Source organism: Vicia villosa, linkage group LG1 (genome assembly GCF_029867415.1).
Source record: "Vicia villosa cultivar HV-30 ecotype Madison, WI linkage group LG1, Vvil1.0, whole genome shotgun sequence".
Lineage (NCBI taxonomy): Eukaryota > Viridiplantae > Streptophyta > Magnoliopsida > Fabales > Fabaceae > Vicia > Vicia villosa.
The window spans coordinates 128777759-128798354 of NC_081180.1; the positions used below are offsets into that span (position 1 = coordinate 128777759).

Sequence of the window (20596 nt, forward strand, 5' to 3'; positions counted from 1 at the left end):
TGTTCTGGACTCTAGTGGGAACAAGTTCATTCTTTTCATTTTTTACCACTGTGAGTCCAGATTTCTTAGGTACAACCTGCACTGGACTTACCCACTTACTGTCAGAGATAGGATAAATGATACCTGCTTGCAAGAGTTTGGTTACCTCTTTCTTTACAACATCAAGAATCAAAGGATTAAGCCTCCTTTGGGGCTGCCTTACTGTTTTCGCTCCATTCTCAAGTAAAATCCTATGCATGCACATCGAAGGACTAATACCTGGAAGGTCGGCTAATGTCCACCCGATTGCTTTCTTGTGCCTCTTTAATACCTGCAAAAGTCTGTCTTCTTGATTGAAATCAAGGTTAGAAGAGATAATAACAGGAAGTTTTTCATTATGCTCCAAGTAAGCATATTTCAGGTTCCCAGGGAGCTCTTTTAGCTCTAAGGACGGGGGCTGAATGATGGATGGAAGGCTTGGGGCAGCCGGGATGTCAAGAGCATCGACGGCAAAAACAGCCTCATCGGTAACAACTTCACCTGTAGGAAATGTATCAGGCTTCAAGGAAGCATCAATCTCAGCACAAAGGACACAAACGTTAGTGTCAGTGCAGTCAGGACATGAATAATTATCATCAAAATCAGAGAGAGATGGAAAATCAAGTGCAAATAATTCAGAACAACTCTCATCAACTAATTCAGAAATCAACTCAATGTTAAAAACCGAATGCTCCTCCACGGGGTGTTTCATGGCATCGAAGATATTAAATTTTGCGACGATGTCACCAAATTCCATGGACATGGTTCCATCATCAACATCAACTTTTGTCTTCGCCGTTTTCATGAACGGTCTGCCAAAGATGATGGGAGCTCTACTTGACTTAGTTTCTCCTTCCATGTCCAGAATGTAAAAATCTGCAGGAAAAATTAAATCGTTAACTTGAACGAGGACGTCTTCCACTATGCCGGTGGGACGTGCATTGCTCCTGTTCGCCAGTTGAACGATTAAACCTGTATGCTGCATGGGACCAAAGCAAAGGTTATTATAAATAGAAGTAGGCATAACATTAATGCCCGCTCCTAAATCAAGCAAACAATTATCAAATTTCTTATCCCCGATGGTACACGGAATAGTAAAAGTTCCCGGGTCCTTGCACTTTTGTGGCAAGACCTGAGAGATGGCCGAAACACTTTGTTCGGGCTAAATGAAAGCAGAGATGCTTCTTCCCAAGTTGACTCTGTCACTTCCTTTCACTTTTCTCTTGTTTGTACACAGATCCTTCAGAAACTTTGCATACCTTGGAACTTGCTTAATCACATCAAGAAGCGGAATGTTTACCGCTACTTTCCTGAACATATCCAAAATTTCTTTTTCTTTGTCTCCCTCCTCAATTCTTTTATTTTTCAGAACTCTATGTGGGAAAGGGACTGGGGGCACATACTCCTTTTCTTTAATTTTTTCAGATTCGACCATAACAGAAGAAGGAGAAGAAAGTGCAGCAGGGGAAGGTTCAGATGGAGAAAGTTCAGAAGTTACCTCAATGACTTTTTTATTTCTTTCAGGGGCTGGTTCTGTAACCTTTCCGGATCTCAAAGAAATAGCGCTCACATTAGCATTACCATTCGGATTGACAACAGTTTGTGCTGGAAGTTGGTTCGAACCTTGAGCTTGCATATTATTTATTTGAGTAGCAAGTTGTCCCATCTGTGTGGTCAAGGTCTGAATGCTAGTGTCGGTTCTTTGTTGAAACTGAAGGTTGTTCACGGCCATTTGTTTAACAAGATCTTCAAGGGATGGTCCGGAAGTAGTGGTTGGAGGAGTGTGATGTGGCTGGGGTAATGGAACGGTAAGTTGTTGTTGGGAAGGCTGCTGATTTCCATATCGAAGGTTGGGATGATTCCTCCAATTGGGGTGATATTTGTTGGTAGACAAGTCAGGGGTGTTGTTGTACCTGTTCTGGTTGTAAAGGTTGGCTGCATAAGCTTGAGGCAGCTTGGTAACAGTATCATCTTTCAGAAGAGGACAAGTATCAGTGGGATGATCATGAGCTGTACAAATGCCACATACAGTTGCTGTTTGAGGTTTCGCTACTGCAAGTTGTTTGACTAAAGCGGTCAGCTCATCAAGTCTGGTTTCTAAAGCTCTGTTTAAGGAACCTTGAATTTGATGTACACCCTTGGTTTGGACAGAATTGGTTCGAGTGGTGAACTGCTGGGAATTTAAGGACATATTTTCAATGAGGGCCCTGGCAGCAGCTGGAGTTTTGTCAACAAGTGCTCCACCACTAGCAGCATCAAGAATGTTTCTATCCATAGGTAACAACCCCTCATAGAAGTACTGAATGAGAAGTTGTTCGGTAATCTGATGTTGAGGGCAGCTTGAAACCAACTTCTTGAACATATCCCAATACTCAGCCAATGACTCGTTATCTTGTCTAATACCACAAATCTCTTTGCGGATTGAAGCAGCTCTAGATGCAGGAAAATATCGCTCCAAGAACACTCTCTTCAGAGCATTCCAGCTTGTGATTGAATTCGGTTCGAGATCATATATCCAGTCCTTCGCTGCACCCTGCAAAGAAAAAGGAAAAGCACGAAGTTTGATATGATCTTCAGTGATCCCTTCAGGCTTCAATGGTGTAGAGCACACCACCTGGAATTCCTTCAAATGTTTGTGTGGATCCTCACCTGCAAGACCATTAAACTTGGGCAACAAGTGTATTAAACCCGATTTTAATTCAAAAGGAACAGCAACAGCATCATATTCAATACATAAGCCATTATAATTCACATCAGGGGCTGCAAGTTGCCTTAGAGTTCTATTTTCAGCCATTTCAAAAGCAAATTCAGAATCAGAATCAAACAAATTATGCAAATAGTCAGACTCAGAATCAGACTCAGCTATGGTCGGTGAAGGTGAACTATTGCTAGCCTGGCCTGCTCTACGAAGTGTGTGCAAGGTTCTCTCTACCTCAGGATCAAAAGCAACAAGTTCAGGACAGGAAGACCTAGTAGCCAGGACTAGTGCACAGCAATGCAACAACAATCGTGAAAATGCCAACTATGTCCCTAAAACAACACAATGAAGCAAAACGATTAAAAACAATTCAAAAAATTAAACTGAACCCGAAAATAATCTAATGACGTAAAAATAAAATTTTGATATTTTTTTCGGAATTTTTCGAGTCTATGAAAACAGAAAATAAATCATTAAAAATAGTAAAAAGGCTTATGGCTCTAGAGGCGTTATGGCCGAAACCGCGAGGAACCTATGGCTCTAGTAAAAAGAATTTTTCGAAACGGTGAAATTTTCCCAAAAACCGATTTTTTCGACTCTAGAGGCGTTATGGCCGAAACCGCGAGGAACCTATGGCCAAAACGCACAAACACTACACCTAAGCCTCTAATATCAGTTAATATTCACAAGAATCCCCGGCAACGGCGCCAATTTGATCCGTTGTCGCGCGCGAGTCAAAAACGAGTTAATTTTATAAAACTGTAGTACGACGGTAACGGTAACTCGCGTATCGTCTCTCAAGGATTCCTATTCTTATTAACTGAATGTAAGTCGAAATTGGGGGGGGGGGGGGGTTGGTTCAGGTTCGATTTATAGAAAAAGTGCTTAAAATAAGTGTTTATAATATAAGCTGTTTTGAAAATAAGTGATTAAAAGGCAAACGAATTCACTGCTTCGGGTTCTACTTATCATCAATTGATACAACTACGATCTCTATCCTATTTGAACACAATATCATTCAACAAGCGTGATCGACATCGTAAGATACATATTCCTATTGCCGGATTAAGCATACGGATAAAGATATCGCAATTTAACGGTTAAGCAGAGTCGAATTGCGATCAAAAGTCAAGAACATGTATCAATTCAAATTTAATCAACAATATTATAAGGAAATCGAATTAAGCAAACAATGATCATATAATATTATTGAAAGGAATAGAATTCTATTTGTAGTTATAACAATCTCAAAGTATTGAACCTGAATACAGTAAATTCGTCCGGAAGGTTTAGTTCTCCATAGCAAATCGTGAAAGCTCTCAAAATTCGTGAATGGAAGATGATTGCTACAGTAACCGCGGCTGCCTAACCTAAGGGGAAAGAGAATGACCCGTTTTACAATCCAACTGGGTCAAACATACGACCCAGGCCCAAAACCAATTGACCCGAAACTTAACTAAAACTAGTGCTGCAACTTCAACGAATATTCTGGCCCTTCTACATTCCGATTATGACTTCGACTCCAACATAAGAATTGTAGCTCTTTCTCTTAGCTTTCCGGCGATTATTAGAACGCCTTAATCGGACTCCTGGAACTCCAGATATGATCGTTTCCGTGCAGACTGTTAATGCTGAAAAATTAATACGAAAAACAAATAAGTGCAAAAATAAAATAAAATATAAAAACATATTAAAACATAAAAATAAATAAAACAAACCGAAGAAATACTTGAGTACAAACATGGAAGAACGTGCATCAAAATGCACTGATCAGGAGGTCTTGTTGAACGGCTGAAGGATCCTAACGAAAAAAAAACCATGTTATAACAGAAAATTGCAGATCGAGTTCGAGGGAGATTCAGTCCGTTCCAAGCTTTCTAATAGCTCCCTGGTGTTCCTCTGAGTGGTTCCAGATCCTTCCCATCGCCCGACGCATCCAGGAAAACGATACAGAGGCCACGTTTTGCGTATCCTATTTTTAGCTTCAATATCGTACATACACTCACTTTTAATATGATTCGATTATACCTCTGTGTTTAGAATGATGTTTTGAAGCTATTTGAATGGTTCAATTGGAGTTTAATCGCAGGTATCGTGACTTGCCATAGCTAGGGTTTTGTAGCTCTGAATTGGGATTATTTGATACAGGTTAAATTGAACGAAACCAAGGCCATTACCTTACTCAGAGGATCAAACCGAATTGATTCATGCCATTTAATATGATTTATAGTTCGTATTTAATTAATTGGTGATTTTTGGGTGTTATGGCCACGCTGCAGAAACTGTTGCTAAAGGTTGTTTTGTTTCAGCAGAAATTTGAATGGGGAAGAAGAACTACAGCGCGCGTGTTGGTTTTGATTTTCTTGGATGTTTTGTTTTATATATTTTGATTGATGATTGTTTGTAGAACAACTAACGAAACATGGCGTAGTGGTAAGGCATACATATTGGGAAGCAAGAAGGCCTGGGTTCGATCCCAGCGCCTGACATTAATTTTTCCAATTTCTTTGCTTCCTTTCATCTGCAGATTCCATGCATTCGTCACGCGCACATGCACCATACGCCCTTGTATCAACACCTTTGGATCACATCAAGGTCTAATCGAACGCTCCAGATATGAAGGTGCATCATGGACATTCCCAGGCACGCTGCATAGAATCGAAACCAGGTTCTTCAATAATTTTTTTAGATGAATTAGTTATGTTCAACTTAATTAACTTATTTAATTAAAATTAGAATAATGAAATTAGGATTAGCTAATGGTTAGGGTCATAACTATATTCCCGATTATTTTCCTGATTAATTTGATTTAATTAATTTGATTTAATTAATTTAATTAATTTTAATTACAAAACTCACAAAAACCCTAAAAAAGATTGATTAATGCTTTAGGGTTCGCCCAATCCCACTGGCCGGTGGCCAAAGTATTAGGATTAGGATTTTCTAACCGACTTAGGTTTTAGCCAAACAATTTTAGAATTTCATTCGCTTCAATTAAATTAATTGATCGCGGTGGGTGATAATCGATCCTTTAAATAATTAAGTACAAATTAAAATAACATTATTTTGCTAAATGGTTTTAACCAAAGCTATTGGTTACGATGATTAGCATTTCCCCGTTATCAAATTCGTTATTATTTGTAATCGTATCTATCGATTATGAGGAACAGCGATAATAATTAATTCTTAAAATACATTCATTTGCTATTCGTGGTAACCGAATCTATCGATTATAGTGGTTAGCAATTCTCCCTTAAATCCGTTAACTATGGTAATCAAACCTATTGATTATCGCAACTAATGGTAACAAATTAAAACCAGGGTTGTACGCCCAAATCCTAAAAACACTTCCCAAATCTAAAACATTCAAAACACTTCAAATCAAACTATGGATTTTCATCCTTATTCAAAACTACGATAGGCCGTTCAAAAAGCCTTCAAACCATATCAAATTCTAATTCTAAGGCGTACAACCCTGTTCCCGAACTACGTTGACTCTGATTCTCCCTAAGGAGATACGAGGGCACTTGAATAACCAAGGCGAGTCCCCTTCCCTAAAATCTCAATTTTTCCCCTATTCACTTCCTTAGCTACAAACCTCAATTTTAACCATAAACCTTTATCCTTAGATACAAACCATAGGAAAGGGTTTTGGGTGCCTAACACCTTCCCTTAACCCGAATATAGTATCTTACCCTAAATCTCTTAACCATTAAAGGTTTCCTATTCGCCTTGGTAGAATAGGTGGCGACTCTAAATCTTTATTTTTAGGGCAGGTTGCTACAACGTGCACCTTTTAGAACAATTAAAGGATCAGTTTGGAACTTTTTAGAGTTGAGGGACCAAAATGGACCCAAGGGTATACTTAAGGGACCAAAAAGGGTATTTAGCCTTAAATTTACTAGTTGGGCTTGATTTCATATTGGCCCATCTTCAAAAAAACCGAAAAAAAACCGATGTAGTTACCCGAACCCATTTGAACCCGAACCCGAAAAAATCAATGTTTAATTTGGTCGGAATTGGGCCTGTATATGTCACCCGAGGGTTGGGCCGGATTGAGGTTTTTGGCCCAAACCCGATCCGACCCGAACTGATGTCCACCCCTAGGTGAGTGGTAATAACAATACTGATGTCACTGTAGCCACGTGATATTTATTTGAAAGCAATAAGTGTGCTTGGTAAAGGCAGCATATAATACACCTTGGTTGCCATGGTATAGTAATGTAAACTGGTTTGAAGAGGAAACTGTTTGTAGGCGTTCTAAACCAGAAAACCAATTCCAATGGAATGCAAACACACAGGGGCTGTTCCAAATCAGCTGTTGAAAACCTTGTCAATTGGGAAGTTGAGCTATCAAGTAAGTATCTTATGCAGTGGTGTGTTATGTGACCTCAGAGTATTAATTTTGTCTTTTTCTTAGTGTTACATGCTAATTTAGTTGTCTCCCGATTCATTGTAGTCGTATGCGGAGGTTGAGCCTTTCTTCGCCAGAAATCACATATCAGATCTGATCGAAACATGGAGAATACGTAACAAATATGGAACGGACAATGAAATATGCTATAACGATAATGGCGAACTACCACTGGTAGTTGGTGGTTAGACAAAGATGGAAGAGATCTATGGATTACCAAGGAACGTGGAAGTAATATTGGCTTATTATGTGTTGGAATATCTTATTTCCTTATTTATATTATTTTCGTTTATTCTCTTTTATTTCCCTTTATTCTCCATTAAGGAGAGAATTAATATCATTATTGTATTACCACTATATATATCATCCTAGAGCTGAGGAATAATAGCTTTTTTACCATTCCATTCAATATGGTATCAAGAGCTCTGGGTTAGGGTATACTGCAAAGCTTCCACAACTAGTGGGGTTAGGGTTTACTGTAAATATTCTCCATAGGAGATTAAACGGGTATGTCAATCGGGTCGGGGACTCTATGGAAACTGGAATAGGTAAGCCTTATATGTTTTTGCCTTCTGCAAAGGATGTATGGGAAGCTGTTAAGGAAACATACTCTCATATTCAAAACTCTTCACAAATTTTTGGTTTAAAATCAAAGTTATGGCATGCGAAACAAGGGGACAGGAATGTTACTGCTTATTACAATGAGTTGTTGACCCTGCGGAAAGAGTTGGATCTATGTTATGATGACAATTGGAGGTGTACAGAAGATAGTGTTCTATTTCTCAAAAGACAAGAAAATGATCGTGTCTTCATGTTTCTTGCTGGGCTCAATAAAGACCTTGATTAGGAAAGAGGTAAAGTTTTAGGAAACATACCATTGCCAACTCTTCGTGAAACTTTTGCAGATATAAGAAGGGATGAGGTACGACAAGGTATTATGAGGGGAAAGACACCATGCAGCTCTGAATCTGAAGGCTCAATTTTGGCTACTAGGAACCTTGACGAGGGAAAAAGGGTAGACAAAGTTCCTTGGTGTGACCACTGCAAGCGTGAATGGCATACGCGTGAAACCTGTTGGAAGCTCAAAGGGAAACCGCCTAACTAGAAGAAGAAATGTGGTCGTGCATTTTAGGCTAGTAATCCTAATCAAGGGCAACAAATCTCTTCACCTTAGCTTCCATTCACTACAGAACAACTAGACAGACTATACAAACTCCTCGAGTCTCCAACTCCTTTTTTCTCTATAGAGCCAAAAGGTAATTCTGCATTTATTAGTTTCAGTCCTAATCATACTTGGATAGCAGATTCAGGTGCCTCTGATCACATGAAAGGTGAATATATTTTTTTTCTCTTCATATAGTCCATGTGCAGGTAATCAAAAAATAAAAATTGCAAATGGCTCTTTTTCAGCCATTGCAGGTAAAGGGCCAGTTGTCTTGTCTCCAATGTTAACTCTGAAAAATGTCCTTCATGTTCCAAATTTATCATGTAATTTAATGTCCGTCAATAAATTAGCCCAAGATATAAATTGTCAAACTAATTTTTTCCGATCTCACTGTGTCTTTCAGGATTTGAACTCGGGGAAGATGATTGGCAGTGCTAAGGAGAGTGGAGGACTCTACTACCTTGACATTGGATCTACATCACAACTACCTTAAAAAATAATAAGTTATTGTTTTGAGTCTTTTTCTGTTTTGAATAATAAAGATGACAACATTATGACATGGCATTTAAGATTAGGTCATCCTAGTTTTCGTTACTTAAAACACTTTTTTCCTAAGTTATTTCATAATAAGAATTTTTCTTCGTTTAAATGTGAAGCATGTGAGTTTGCAAAAATCATCGTTCCCGATTTTCAATACAGCCTTATAAGCCATCAAAACCTTTTTCTATTATTCACAGTGATGTTTGGGGCCCTAGCCGTACAAGTATACTCTCTCTCAAAAAATGGTTTATCACATTTATAGATGACCATACAAGACTATGTTGGGTGTACTTGTTAAAGGGGAAATCAGATGTTTGTCAGGCTGTAAAGAATTTTTTTACAATGGTGCAGAATCAATTTCAAACAAATATCCAAGTCTTTAGAAGTGATAATGGCAAAGAATATTTTAACACTACCCTGGATGATTTTTTTCTAAAAAATGGGATTGTACATCAAAGTTCATGTCCTAATACTCCTCAACAAAATGGAGTTGCCGAAAGAAAAAACAGACATTTATTGGAGGTTGCTAGAGCTCTACTTTTCTCAAATAAAGTACCAAAATATTTGTGGGCGCGAAGCTATTTTAGCAGTTGCATATTTAATTAATAGAATGCCCTCCAAAATTCTCAATTTTCAAACTCCAATTAATACTTTCAAATAATATTTTCCTAGTACTCGTGTTTTAACTGATCTGACATTAAAAATCTTTAGTTGCACAGCTTTTGTTCATGAACATAAAAATGTTGGAAAACTTGAACCACGTACTATAAAGTGTGTTTTTGTTGGATACTCCCCGACCCAAAAAGGATATAAATTGATGTTACATTCTTTGCCATTATCACTTCTAAAGACTTGGATATTTGTTTAGTGTAGAAACTTTTCAAATTTCATATTCAAATTTTTATATCATATTCAATTTTATATCATATTCAAATTTTTCTTCATCTCTATCTGCCTTCACCTCAAAATTGTCTAGTGTAGAAATTCCAAAAAATGTACAAGTTGCTCTAGAAATTCCAAAGTGGAGAGAAGTTGTACTTGAGGAGATGGAAGCTCTAGAAAAGAACAAAACTTGGAGTGTTATGACACTACCGAATGGTAAGAAGACAATTGGATGCAAATTGGTGTTTACTGTGAAGTATAATTCAGCCGGGTCAATTGAAAGGTACAAGGCTTGTAACACCCTAAATCTACCCGATAAATTGTACAGAAAATCAGAGTATAAATTCTAAACAAGTTCATTTGAGGTATCACAATCACATATTCGTCATCTCAAAAACATTTACGGCTTACTTGCCTTCATATAGATATATAACACATGAATTTAAATAATTAATCAAATCATTACTAAAAATCATTTTGTGTAAATTCAATAATTAACTCTACTATTTATCATATAACTCTGCTATCTGCACTATTATTACGATTCATATTAACCCTGTTAATCCCTTTTTCCTACAATGATATCAACATGTTATTACTGAAAGATAATTCTTGCAGTTTCCTTTTATTCAAATTATAGTAGTTAAATATATAGTTAAAGTTCTAAAGCAACTAACAGTATACCAGCAACTAAATAAGACAAAATGGGGACACATGACTCACCAGGGATGGTCTCCCCCTTCCTTCTTCCCTCACAGCCGCCCGCCTCCACTCTCCATGGGCTGAGACGCCCTTCCCCCACCAGGGAGGCGCCCGTCTCCACCACCCCCTCTATAGAAGACGCATGTCTCCAAATTATCAAGGGTCCCACCACCTTTCCTTTTGAAGCTAGGACGTCCGTCTCCTCACCACCACACATCTCTTATAACTTTTCCTCGGTCTACTTATAATTTCCAGATTCTTGTTTCAATTAAAACAAAAAATTAACCCAAAGACTTATTTTCTATAACAATCCAATCGATCACCAAAATTTATAAAACAATAATTCTTCATAAATCCAAACAATACAGTAACAACACACAATTCATGGTATTAATTTATACAATCCTACATACTAATCATCATATTCCCGGTTATATAATTCGAACCCCACTCTTACCTTGTATATGGAGATCGTCTCTAATATCCGATCGAGTGCAAGCCTTTGCCTTTTCCCCGAAATCAACTATCAATTCCTCCTTTTTGCCGAAACCTCGCTCCTCTTCGTCGGCAACTTCGTTTCACGATCTATTCTTCCAAAAAGCCAAACCTTATTTCCACAGAGACCTAATTCCATATATTCTCCTTTTCAATCCGATAAATCTAATAATAATAATAATAATATAGTTACTATTATTCCCTAATGGGCCTACTAATCGTACACCTCCATATTGCTATACACACCACACCATAACTAATCCAAATTAAATAATATTATTACTAATATTATTTTCTTCAACATAATTCAACTTTATTAATTATTTAATTAACCGACTAAATAATCTAATTCCTCGTCTTATAATATCACTAATAAATCCAACTTCGATCGAATTTCCAATTTAAATCCTTGAATAATTTATTTAAATAATTAAATAAATTTTCGGGTGTTACAATGCTCGCTTGATGGCTAAAGGATTTACTCAGACATATGATATAGACTACTCAAAGACATTTTCTCCTGTTGCAAAACTGAACACTGTAAGAATTCTTTTATCTCTTACTGCTAACCTGGATTGGCCCCTACATCAGTTAAATATTAAGAATGTCTTTCTTAATGGCAATCTAGAAGAAGAAGTATACATGGACATTCCTCCTGGATTTGAAAACAAATTTGGATAAAATATATGCAAATTAAATAAGTATTTGTTTGGATTAAAACAATCTCCTAGAGTTTGGTTTGAAAAATTCACTCAGTCCATGAAGAAACAAGGGTACATTCAAGGACAAGATGATCACACCTTGTTCACAATGTTCTCCCATGATGGGAAATTGGCTGCCCTGATTGTATATGTTGATGATATTATCCTTACTGGAGACGATACAGTTGAAATGGCAAGAGTAAAAGAGAAATTAGCAGTAGACTTTGAAATCAAAGACTTAGAATCCATGAGATATTTTCTTGGTATACAGGTTGCTCGGTCAAAGAATGGTACTGTGTTTTCACAGCAAAAATACATTCTAGACGTATTGAAAGAAACAGGAAATAGTGGATGTCGTCCTGCAGATACCCCTATGGATCCTAATGCTAAACTTTGGGGAGAAGGCAGTGTTCCTGTTGATACTGGAAGATATTTGAGATTGGTTGGAAAACTGATTTATTTGTCACACAACCGACCTGATATTGCTTTCTCAGTTAGTGTAGTAAGTCAATTTATGCATTCTCCTTACGAGGAACATCTTGAGGCAGTCTACAGAATACTGAGATATTTGAAGGGAAAGCATGGTAAAGGCTTACATTTTAAGAAAACTAGTGAAAGAAATGTGTCTATCTTCACTGATGCTAATTGGGCAGGCTCAGTCACAGATAGAAGATCAACCTCTAGATATTGTACCTATGTTTGGGATAATCTTGTGACATGGAGGAGCAAGAAAGAAGGAGTTGTAGCAAGAAATAGTACATAAGCTGAGTTTAGAGCTATGTCTTTGTGAAGGGTTATGGATCCTTAGAGTCCTAGAAGAACTTAAGATGAAAATTGAGCTTCCATTAAAATTATACTCTGATAGTAAAGTTGCCATTAGCATACATCATAACCCAGTTTAACATGTCTTATTTCCTTATTTGTATTATTTTCGTTTATTCTCTTTTATTTCCTAAGCTAAACCATGTCTTTGCGTTGCTTGAATGTTTGTTGTACTCCGGGGTTTGGTGTCTTTTTCTGCCCAGTTCACGAGTTTTTTGAATTTTAAAAGTTGATGAATTGTTCACTTGACTATTTATCCGAAGATATGGTGTGCAGTTCGCATTATATTAATTTCTAAAATTTAAAATTGGGATTTCAAGTTGGTCTGTCTTCTACTTTGTAATTTTTTTTAACATGCGGTGTTAATAGATGAACACTTCACACAAATGCACACTTTTTAAGCCTTTCTCTATCTTTTTCTTGGGTAATATTCTGTATCCTACGTTGTGTATTGGCTTAATTTTCAAGTATAATTGGTTGCAATTTCTTTCCCATTTTTCAATAAATGCCGCTTTGCAATCATCTTTTATAATCATGATTTTGTTGTTTGGATTTATAACATATCAGTTTATAGAATTTGAAATGAATTCATGGATTTATAAATCCCTGTTTTCTCTTTTCATTTTCATAAAATACACTTAAAATCTGTTTTCATTTTCATTTTTTAAGTGTATTTTATGAAAATAAAAACAGAAAACACTTAAAGTAACCATGGCCCAAGATTTCAAAAACCCAATGGAGTTTTAGCAAGCATTGCAAAGGAATGCTAGCAACTTTTTGTTGGTTAAAACTTAAACATATCCAGTATTAAAACTATATCATCCATCGCTATCCTCTCGATCACATTCCTTCTTAAGGAAGCACGACGGTAATTAACAACTCATTTTCATTTTGAGGTTCATATACACCTTGAAGTGGAGCTAAAAATGAATGTTATTTAAAAATCTGACAATCCATTAGAAAACATTTACCCTATTAAATATTGCATAATATATACATAAAATGCTTATAAAAATAATAATAGAATAATTTGAAATAATTTATACAATTTTATCACTTATAGTAGTAATTATGGGCCCGTTTGTTTTGGCTTTTTTATAAAATAATTTTTATAGTGTTAAAGAATTTGGTGAAAAAAAATTTTACAAAGAAACTTTTTATAAAAGTTTCAAATGAAAATTGTGTTTGAATAGTTATTCTTAAAATGTGATTTTAGGTATTTCATCTATTTATGGGTAAAAAATTTGGATATCAAAATTTCAAAAAATCACTTAATTTTGAAGCTATTTCAAATAGATTTTCATAAAAATCATTTTTGAAATACAACTTTTTGAAAAAATTGCGATTTTGTCAAAGTTTTGGTCTTCAATAAGCTATGTTTATGTTCTAGGATGTCAAAATTAGTGTTTCATTTTAGAAAAAACGAATATAAAAAAACTTGTAATATTTTGAAAAACGGTTTTGGAAAATCTATTTTCAAAAATAAAAAGAAAAATTTTATTTTTTTAAAGCTGAAACAAACAGGCCCATATATAACAGCATAAATTAATAGCAGCTATAGCGGCACCACGACATCGGCAGAGTAGCAGAATCTTAATCTTAATATATTAATCTTATCTTAATATCTTAATCTTAATCTTATCTTAATCTTAATATATATAAATCAAAGATTGTTATGATGACAACCCTAGTCATGTGTCATCATAATAACAACTCTTGGCAACTTTTGACTAATGTCACTTTAATATCAACCTTAATTCAATTTTTTTAAAATTAATTTTACACTAATAATTAATAATAATAATAATCTTATAGTATTCAGCTAACACTATTAAATAATAATAATAATAATAATAATAATAATAATAATAATAATAATAATATATTCAACTTTAATTAAGATATTTAAAATTTTAAAAGTCATAAATAAAAAACTCCTACAAAAAACTGTCAAATAAAATAAGATATTGAAAAATTCAAAACTCAAAAAAGTAGTTTTCAAATTTTTGATAAACTAATAATAAAAATAGAAATAGAAATAGAAATAAAAACAAAATATCTAATTAATATAAATTCATGGTTGTCATGATAACAACCTTGATCACAACCCTAACCTTAATTAAGAAAATCATGTTTTAGAATATTATTATCTTAATAATCAATAATGAAAAAAACACTAATCAACATTAAAAATATCATCCACTTCTAAAAGTATATAATAAAAATTTAGGTTTAAATTATAAGTATTTAAAATTTAAAAATAATATATATATATATATATATATATATATATATATATATATATATATATATATATATATATATATATATATATATATATATATATATATATATATATATATATATATATATATATATATATATAATTTTAGAATACATTTTTGATAGAATTTTGACCTAATGAATTTAATGTTCCTTCAAAGAATATATATGTATTAAAATATCTATAAAAAGAATGAAAAAAAACTCACAAAAGAATAATAAAATAATTGAAACAATGAATTAACAAAATATCTTAAACAATAAATTAAATTCACAATTAAATAATGAATTGAAAATATACAATCAATTATATGGTGAATTATATATCTCATATACAATCAAAAGAAGAAAAAAACAAAAAACGTGGATCACCCCAACCTCCTAATTAATTTTAAAAATAATATAAACTATTTAAAATATAAACAATAACTATGTATTAAAATATCTCTACAAAGAATGAAAAAAAAAAACTCACAAAGAATTGAACCAGTAAATTAACAAAAGAACTGAAACAATGAATTAAATTTTTAATTAAATAATTAATTGAAATAATACAATCAATTTAAATAATTAATATACAATCAAAAGAAGAAGAAAAAAAGGGAAAATGTGGATCAACCCTATGAATTAAATTCTCAATTAAATAATGAATTAAAAATATACAATAAATTATACAATCAATTATATATTTAATATATTAGTATAAATCAACATTTTTAACGTACATTGGTAAATTTAATTCTCAACCTTTTAATTTAACCATAAATAAGAATTAAAAACGGTTATCTCAATTAGTTATATATATACACTTTATGAACAATTCATTCGGTAATAATGAAATCTTAAAGAAGAATTAGTAATGATATTTTTATATATTTTATAATGTGTATCATATACAATATTGTTTGTAGACATTTTGAATGAATGCAGGTGGAATGGTGGTTACATTTATTTTTCAAAGTTTTGTAATTTAAACGTATGGTATGTTTTCTTTAGTCCGGTTGGTTCGATATTAGAAATGAAGGTAAGATTAAGAGGAATATTTAAGTGGGAGATGACATCTACCATCAATTTTAAAATAGTGTATATTTAGTGGGACTTTTAGGAGATTGTTTGTGTGTAATTTTAAACACGATTTTCTTATTGAGTTGTGTTTAATAGAATAGTGATAATTGTTTATGATAATATTTACTTATTTATAAAGTGTCATCACTTCCGTTACAATAATAATAAAAATATTTTATTATCTTTTAATAAAATAAATGCAATAAAAAGTAATATTTAAAATTCATTTATGTGTATATTGAAAGAATTATTATAATACCATTTTGAATATGAAAAAATATTTATATTTGATATGAAACTTATTTATAATTTTTTGAACCATTTAAATAAATTGATAAACGATCATTTTTATTTTTATTGATTATTAATAAAGTGTGCAAAATCAAGATGAAGTGGAGTTAAAATTTGTTGTGGTTAGTTAAATTTTTTATAAAAATATATTAAAAATTCAATCTATATAAGTATAAATTATTTTTTATCATTTCATATAATTTACAAATATATTTATGTTACAATTATTTATGCTTATTTTCAAATGTTAGAAAATTTAATAAATAGATAACAAAATAAAAACGTAAATTAAGTCTTCTATGTAACTTACAAATAAATAGACATTGGTAATAATTGAAATTTATAAACACTAAATGAATATATAAAAAAAAACTGTTATTTAATTTTGTACAAATATAATTCTATTTTATTACACTAACTTCTGAATTTTTTCCTATTATTAATTTTTTTTTTTAAATCTTTTCATATTATTTGACTTCTCTCTATTGCACATTTTATTAATTTATAGTAAATTTAAATGATTGAAATCGTTTGTTGTTTATGTGCCACACTAAAAATATTCTCATTTTTTAATTTTATGTTTATAAAACTAGAAATTTATTTTTCTAAAAACATAAATTTAAGTTTTAAAGCAAACATAACAATAAATATTAAAGAGATTTTTTAACCAACCAAACAAAACAAAATTAAAACGTAAATTTAATTCTTTTAACCAACCTATAATTAAAGAGATTTTTTAATAATAATAATAATTAACATTTATAAATATTAAAAAAAATTAAAATAATAGTTGTTAATAATTTAACTATCGAAGAATATAATTATATTTTAATCCACTAACTTTTAAATATATTTTTCTCTATTATTTTTTGTATTTGCGAAAATATTTCATATTACTTTACTTAATGTTTTAAAAACTGGACCGGACGGTCGGACCGGTTGAATCGGGAACCGGTCAAGTAACCGGTCTGGTTCGATTGTTGGATCAGATATGTCATTGAACCGACGATTTTCCAGAACTGAAAAAATAAAGATAAAGATTTTCGGATGCGATTAATTTTGTTGCAGATGATTTTGATATTGAAGAAGGAGATACCAACATTGAAATAATTTTTTCTTCTTTGAAATTAAATTTAGTAGACAATAAAATTACTTTATTATAATTTGTTCAATTAGATTATTTTGCGATTAAATTTTGTGTGCAAATATATATTCGGCCAATAGATGGCCGAGCGCATATATTTTTTTTTTTTTGACAAGGAACTACGTAAAAAACTCGTCAATATGAATAATAATATAATTTTATACATAATACATGTGTCAATTACTCTTTGTCATGTGCTTGACATGTTTTGGCCGAACACACACATTCACGCATCTTCTTCATTCCCTCGTACAACCTATGCCTTATTCGTATAATCGTTTCAATGGATCGGCCAATAGATGTACCTACCGTATTATTTAATTATTAAAATAATTTAATAAAATATCTTATTAATTAATTTATTAAAATAATATTATTCCATTTATTTTTTTATTATTAATTTTATTTAATAATTAAATAATATATTTTAATCATTAATTAGATTAAAAAACAATTATTAATATTAAAAAATTAATTAAATTAATTAATAATTCAAAAAATAAAAAAACGAAAAAAAAAGTCCTAGTTATGGATCGGCCAACCCCTGGCCGAACCCAATCTGGAGAAAAAAAAACATTTTCGGTCAATCCTTGACCAAATCAAAAAAAGGTGGCAGATTGAAGATTTTTTTTCAACTCCTAACATTGTAGTATTTTTGTTTCAAAAACAAAATGGTGGCATATAGGTAAAAAAATCAATAATGGAAGATCTCCCTGCATTACGACAAATATATTTATGCCTATATTATTTGGTTGTTCTTATTTGTAGATTGGTGCCAGAGTTCACGGGGTCTGATAGGGTAGGTTTGACTCTGTTTGCAACTGTTTTACTGTGTTTATCTGTCACAACTGAGCACAACAGCTTTAGGCGTGGTTTTATGAGAATATTAACACAACAGCTTTAGGAAACAATACTGTAATTGATCATCACAAGTTCCTTCTTCGGGACAATTTATCCAATGATCTCCATCCGCTGACAAACAATACCTAGCCAAATAAAACTACATATGGCGAGAACGACATTACAACTCAGTTCCGGTTTGGCATTTCCATTATGCGGATAGTATACTCTGACCCGCTATTTTAAAATCCTCACGGGTGTAACGTCTCTTTGGCGACACTACGCCGGAAATATGCCACTCGAGTTAAGGGCGACATATATATCTAGCCCTCGAGCAAATCCAATGTATATAACTCTGTTCATACTGAGCTGCGGCCATGCACCCGCCATCCATGATCCCAAAAATCTCTAAATGCGGCCATGCACCCACCATTGCTGAGCTTGTTCAAGCACTTTCCGATAAACAAGAATCGGAAGTTGCAATGCTTCAGGTTTGATTTTTATTCATAATTTTATACTATTTTTAGTAAAACAGGTTGTGTCCATCTAATGTTTTTATTTTTGATAGGTTTTGATCCGGGTGGAGCAAAAACATAAGGTAACAAAGGACTCACGCAGGTTTGCTAACCACAAAGATATGCTGCCGTAGTCCTTCAGGTTACCAGCATTATTTTTCTGCCATCATAATGGCGAATTTCGGAACTGTGACATTATTGTTTAGCAGAAAAAATATAAAGAACTGTTAGATTTGCTGAAATGGAAAAGCGAGCAGTTATGGTAGAATACTGGAGGCTACATTGCACTATTGCAGTATCAGAGTGGCCAAAATAACCTGCAACCACCTCCTAGGTGTGTTTGAAGTATTCAATTCTTTAGCATGACTATTTGTTTTGGGTGAGCTTACTAAATAAATCCCTTCTTACTTTATAGATCTCAGCGTACCACCAGAAGTATAGGATCACTTTCTCGGCCACTTGGACTTGGTCGGGGTAAGAAGGTTGGTTTCAACGGCCATTGGAAAAGATTTAATGTTTTATAAATGTTACTGTGACTGAAAACCCCTGTTTATTTACTTTGAATAGGATAAATCTACTGTGGAAGAATCATCTGTGGGAGACACTGCCATCAGTCAACATGAAGACAAGACATAGTATTTTGAGAAGCAAGAATTGAAGTTCCTTTTTGGGTGAACATATATTTTCTAATTGAAGTTCCTTTATGAAGAAGGAGATTGCAGAGTACGTATCACAATGTTCCATTTGTCAACAAGTTAAGATTGAGCACCAGAGGCAAGGAGGAATGTTGCAACCACTGGAGATACCAATGTGGAAATGGGATTCTATCTCCATGGATTTCATTGTGGGATTACCTCGTACTCGAGGCGGGTATGATTCTATATGGGTAATAGTGGACAGGTTGACTAAGTCTGCTCACTTTTTACCTGTAAAGACAACTCACAAGGTGATTCATCTTGCAAGGCTTTTCATAGCGGAGATTGTACGGTTGCATGACGTGCCATCTAGTATAGTGTCCGACCGTGATCCAAAGTTCACTTCGAGATTTTGGAAGATGTTTCATAAGGAATTGGGGACTAGACTGGATATGAGTACGTCGAACCATCCTCAATCCGATGGGCAGACGGAGAGGACAATCCAAACAATAGAAGATATGTTGAGAGCTTGCGTTCTAGAAGAAGGTGGGAGTTGGAAGGATCATTTTCCGTTGGTAGAGTTCGCATATAATAACAGTTACCATGCTAGTTTGGGTATGGATCCCTATGAGGCTCTATACGGGAGAAAATGTCGATCACCACTATGCTGGGCCGAAGTAGGGGAGAAGAGTATTCTTGGACCAGAGATTATACAGGAGACTACCGAGAAAGTCAAAATGATCCAAGATAATCTTAAGAAAGCCCAAGACCGACAAAAGAATTATGCAGACAAGCGGAGAAGACCTCTAGAATTTGAAGTTGGTGATCACGTGTATTTGAAGGTCACTCCGAGATTGAGGTTGGGAGGACCGTTCAAAACGCGTAAGCTCAGTCCGAGATACGTGGGACCATATCAGATTATGAGCCGGGTGGGTGAAGTGGCTTATCAGTTAGCATTACCACCTTCACTATCCGGGCTGCATGATGTGTTTCATGTATCTCAGCTCCGAAAGTTCGTACCCGATACTTTTCATCCTATTCTTCCGGATTCTGTTGAAGTAGAACCAGATCTTTCCCATGATCCTCGACCTTACCGTATCTTAGAGCGTGCTAGCAAGTCCCTACGGAGTAAGGAGATACCTATCGTGAAAGTTATATGGGATGAGACGCATCCTGAGGAAGCTACGTGGGAGCTTGAGTCAGAGATGCGGGAATCCTATCCTCACTTGTTTTGGTAAGTTTTTGAATTCGAGGATGAATTCTATTTAAGGGGGGAGAATGTAATACCCGATATCATATTTATTCAATCATTATTACTACTAATGTGATTGGTATAAAAGGAGATGGATAAATATGATATATATTTCTACTAATTGGTCTATTATT

The 20596-nt window shown here is 33.7% G+C and overlaps 1 protein-coding gene and 1 long non-coding RNA gene across 2 annotated transcripts; both read left to right on the forward strand.

Annotated features, from left to right (window-relative positions):
* Positions 1-11673: 11673 nt before the first annotated feature.
* Positions 11674-12378, forward strand: LOC131653818 (uncharacterized mitochondrial protein AtMg00810-like). Its single transcript, XM_058924115.1, has one exon. The coding sequence runs from the start codon at positions 11674-11676 to the stop codon at positions 12376-12378; it is 705 nt and encodes a 234-aa protein (XP_058780098.1).
* Positions 12379-18864: 6486 nt separating this feature from the next.
* LOC131616702 (uncharacterized) lies at positions 18865-19268 on the forward strand. Its single transcript, XR_009288197.1, has 3 exons — positions 18865-18909; positions 18991-19057; positions 19143-19268. It is a non-coding gene; the product is annotated as an uncharacterized LOC131616702 (long non-coding RNA).
* The last annotated feature ends 1328 nt before the right edge of the window (positions 19269-20596 follow it).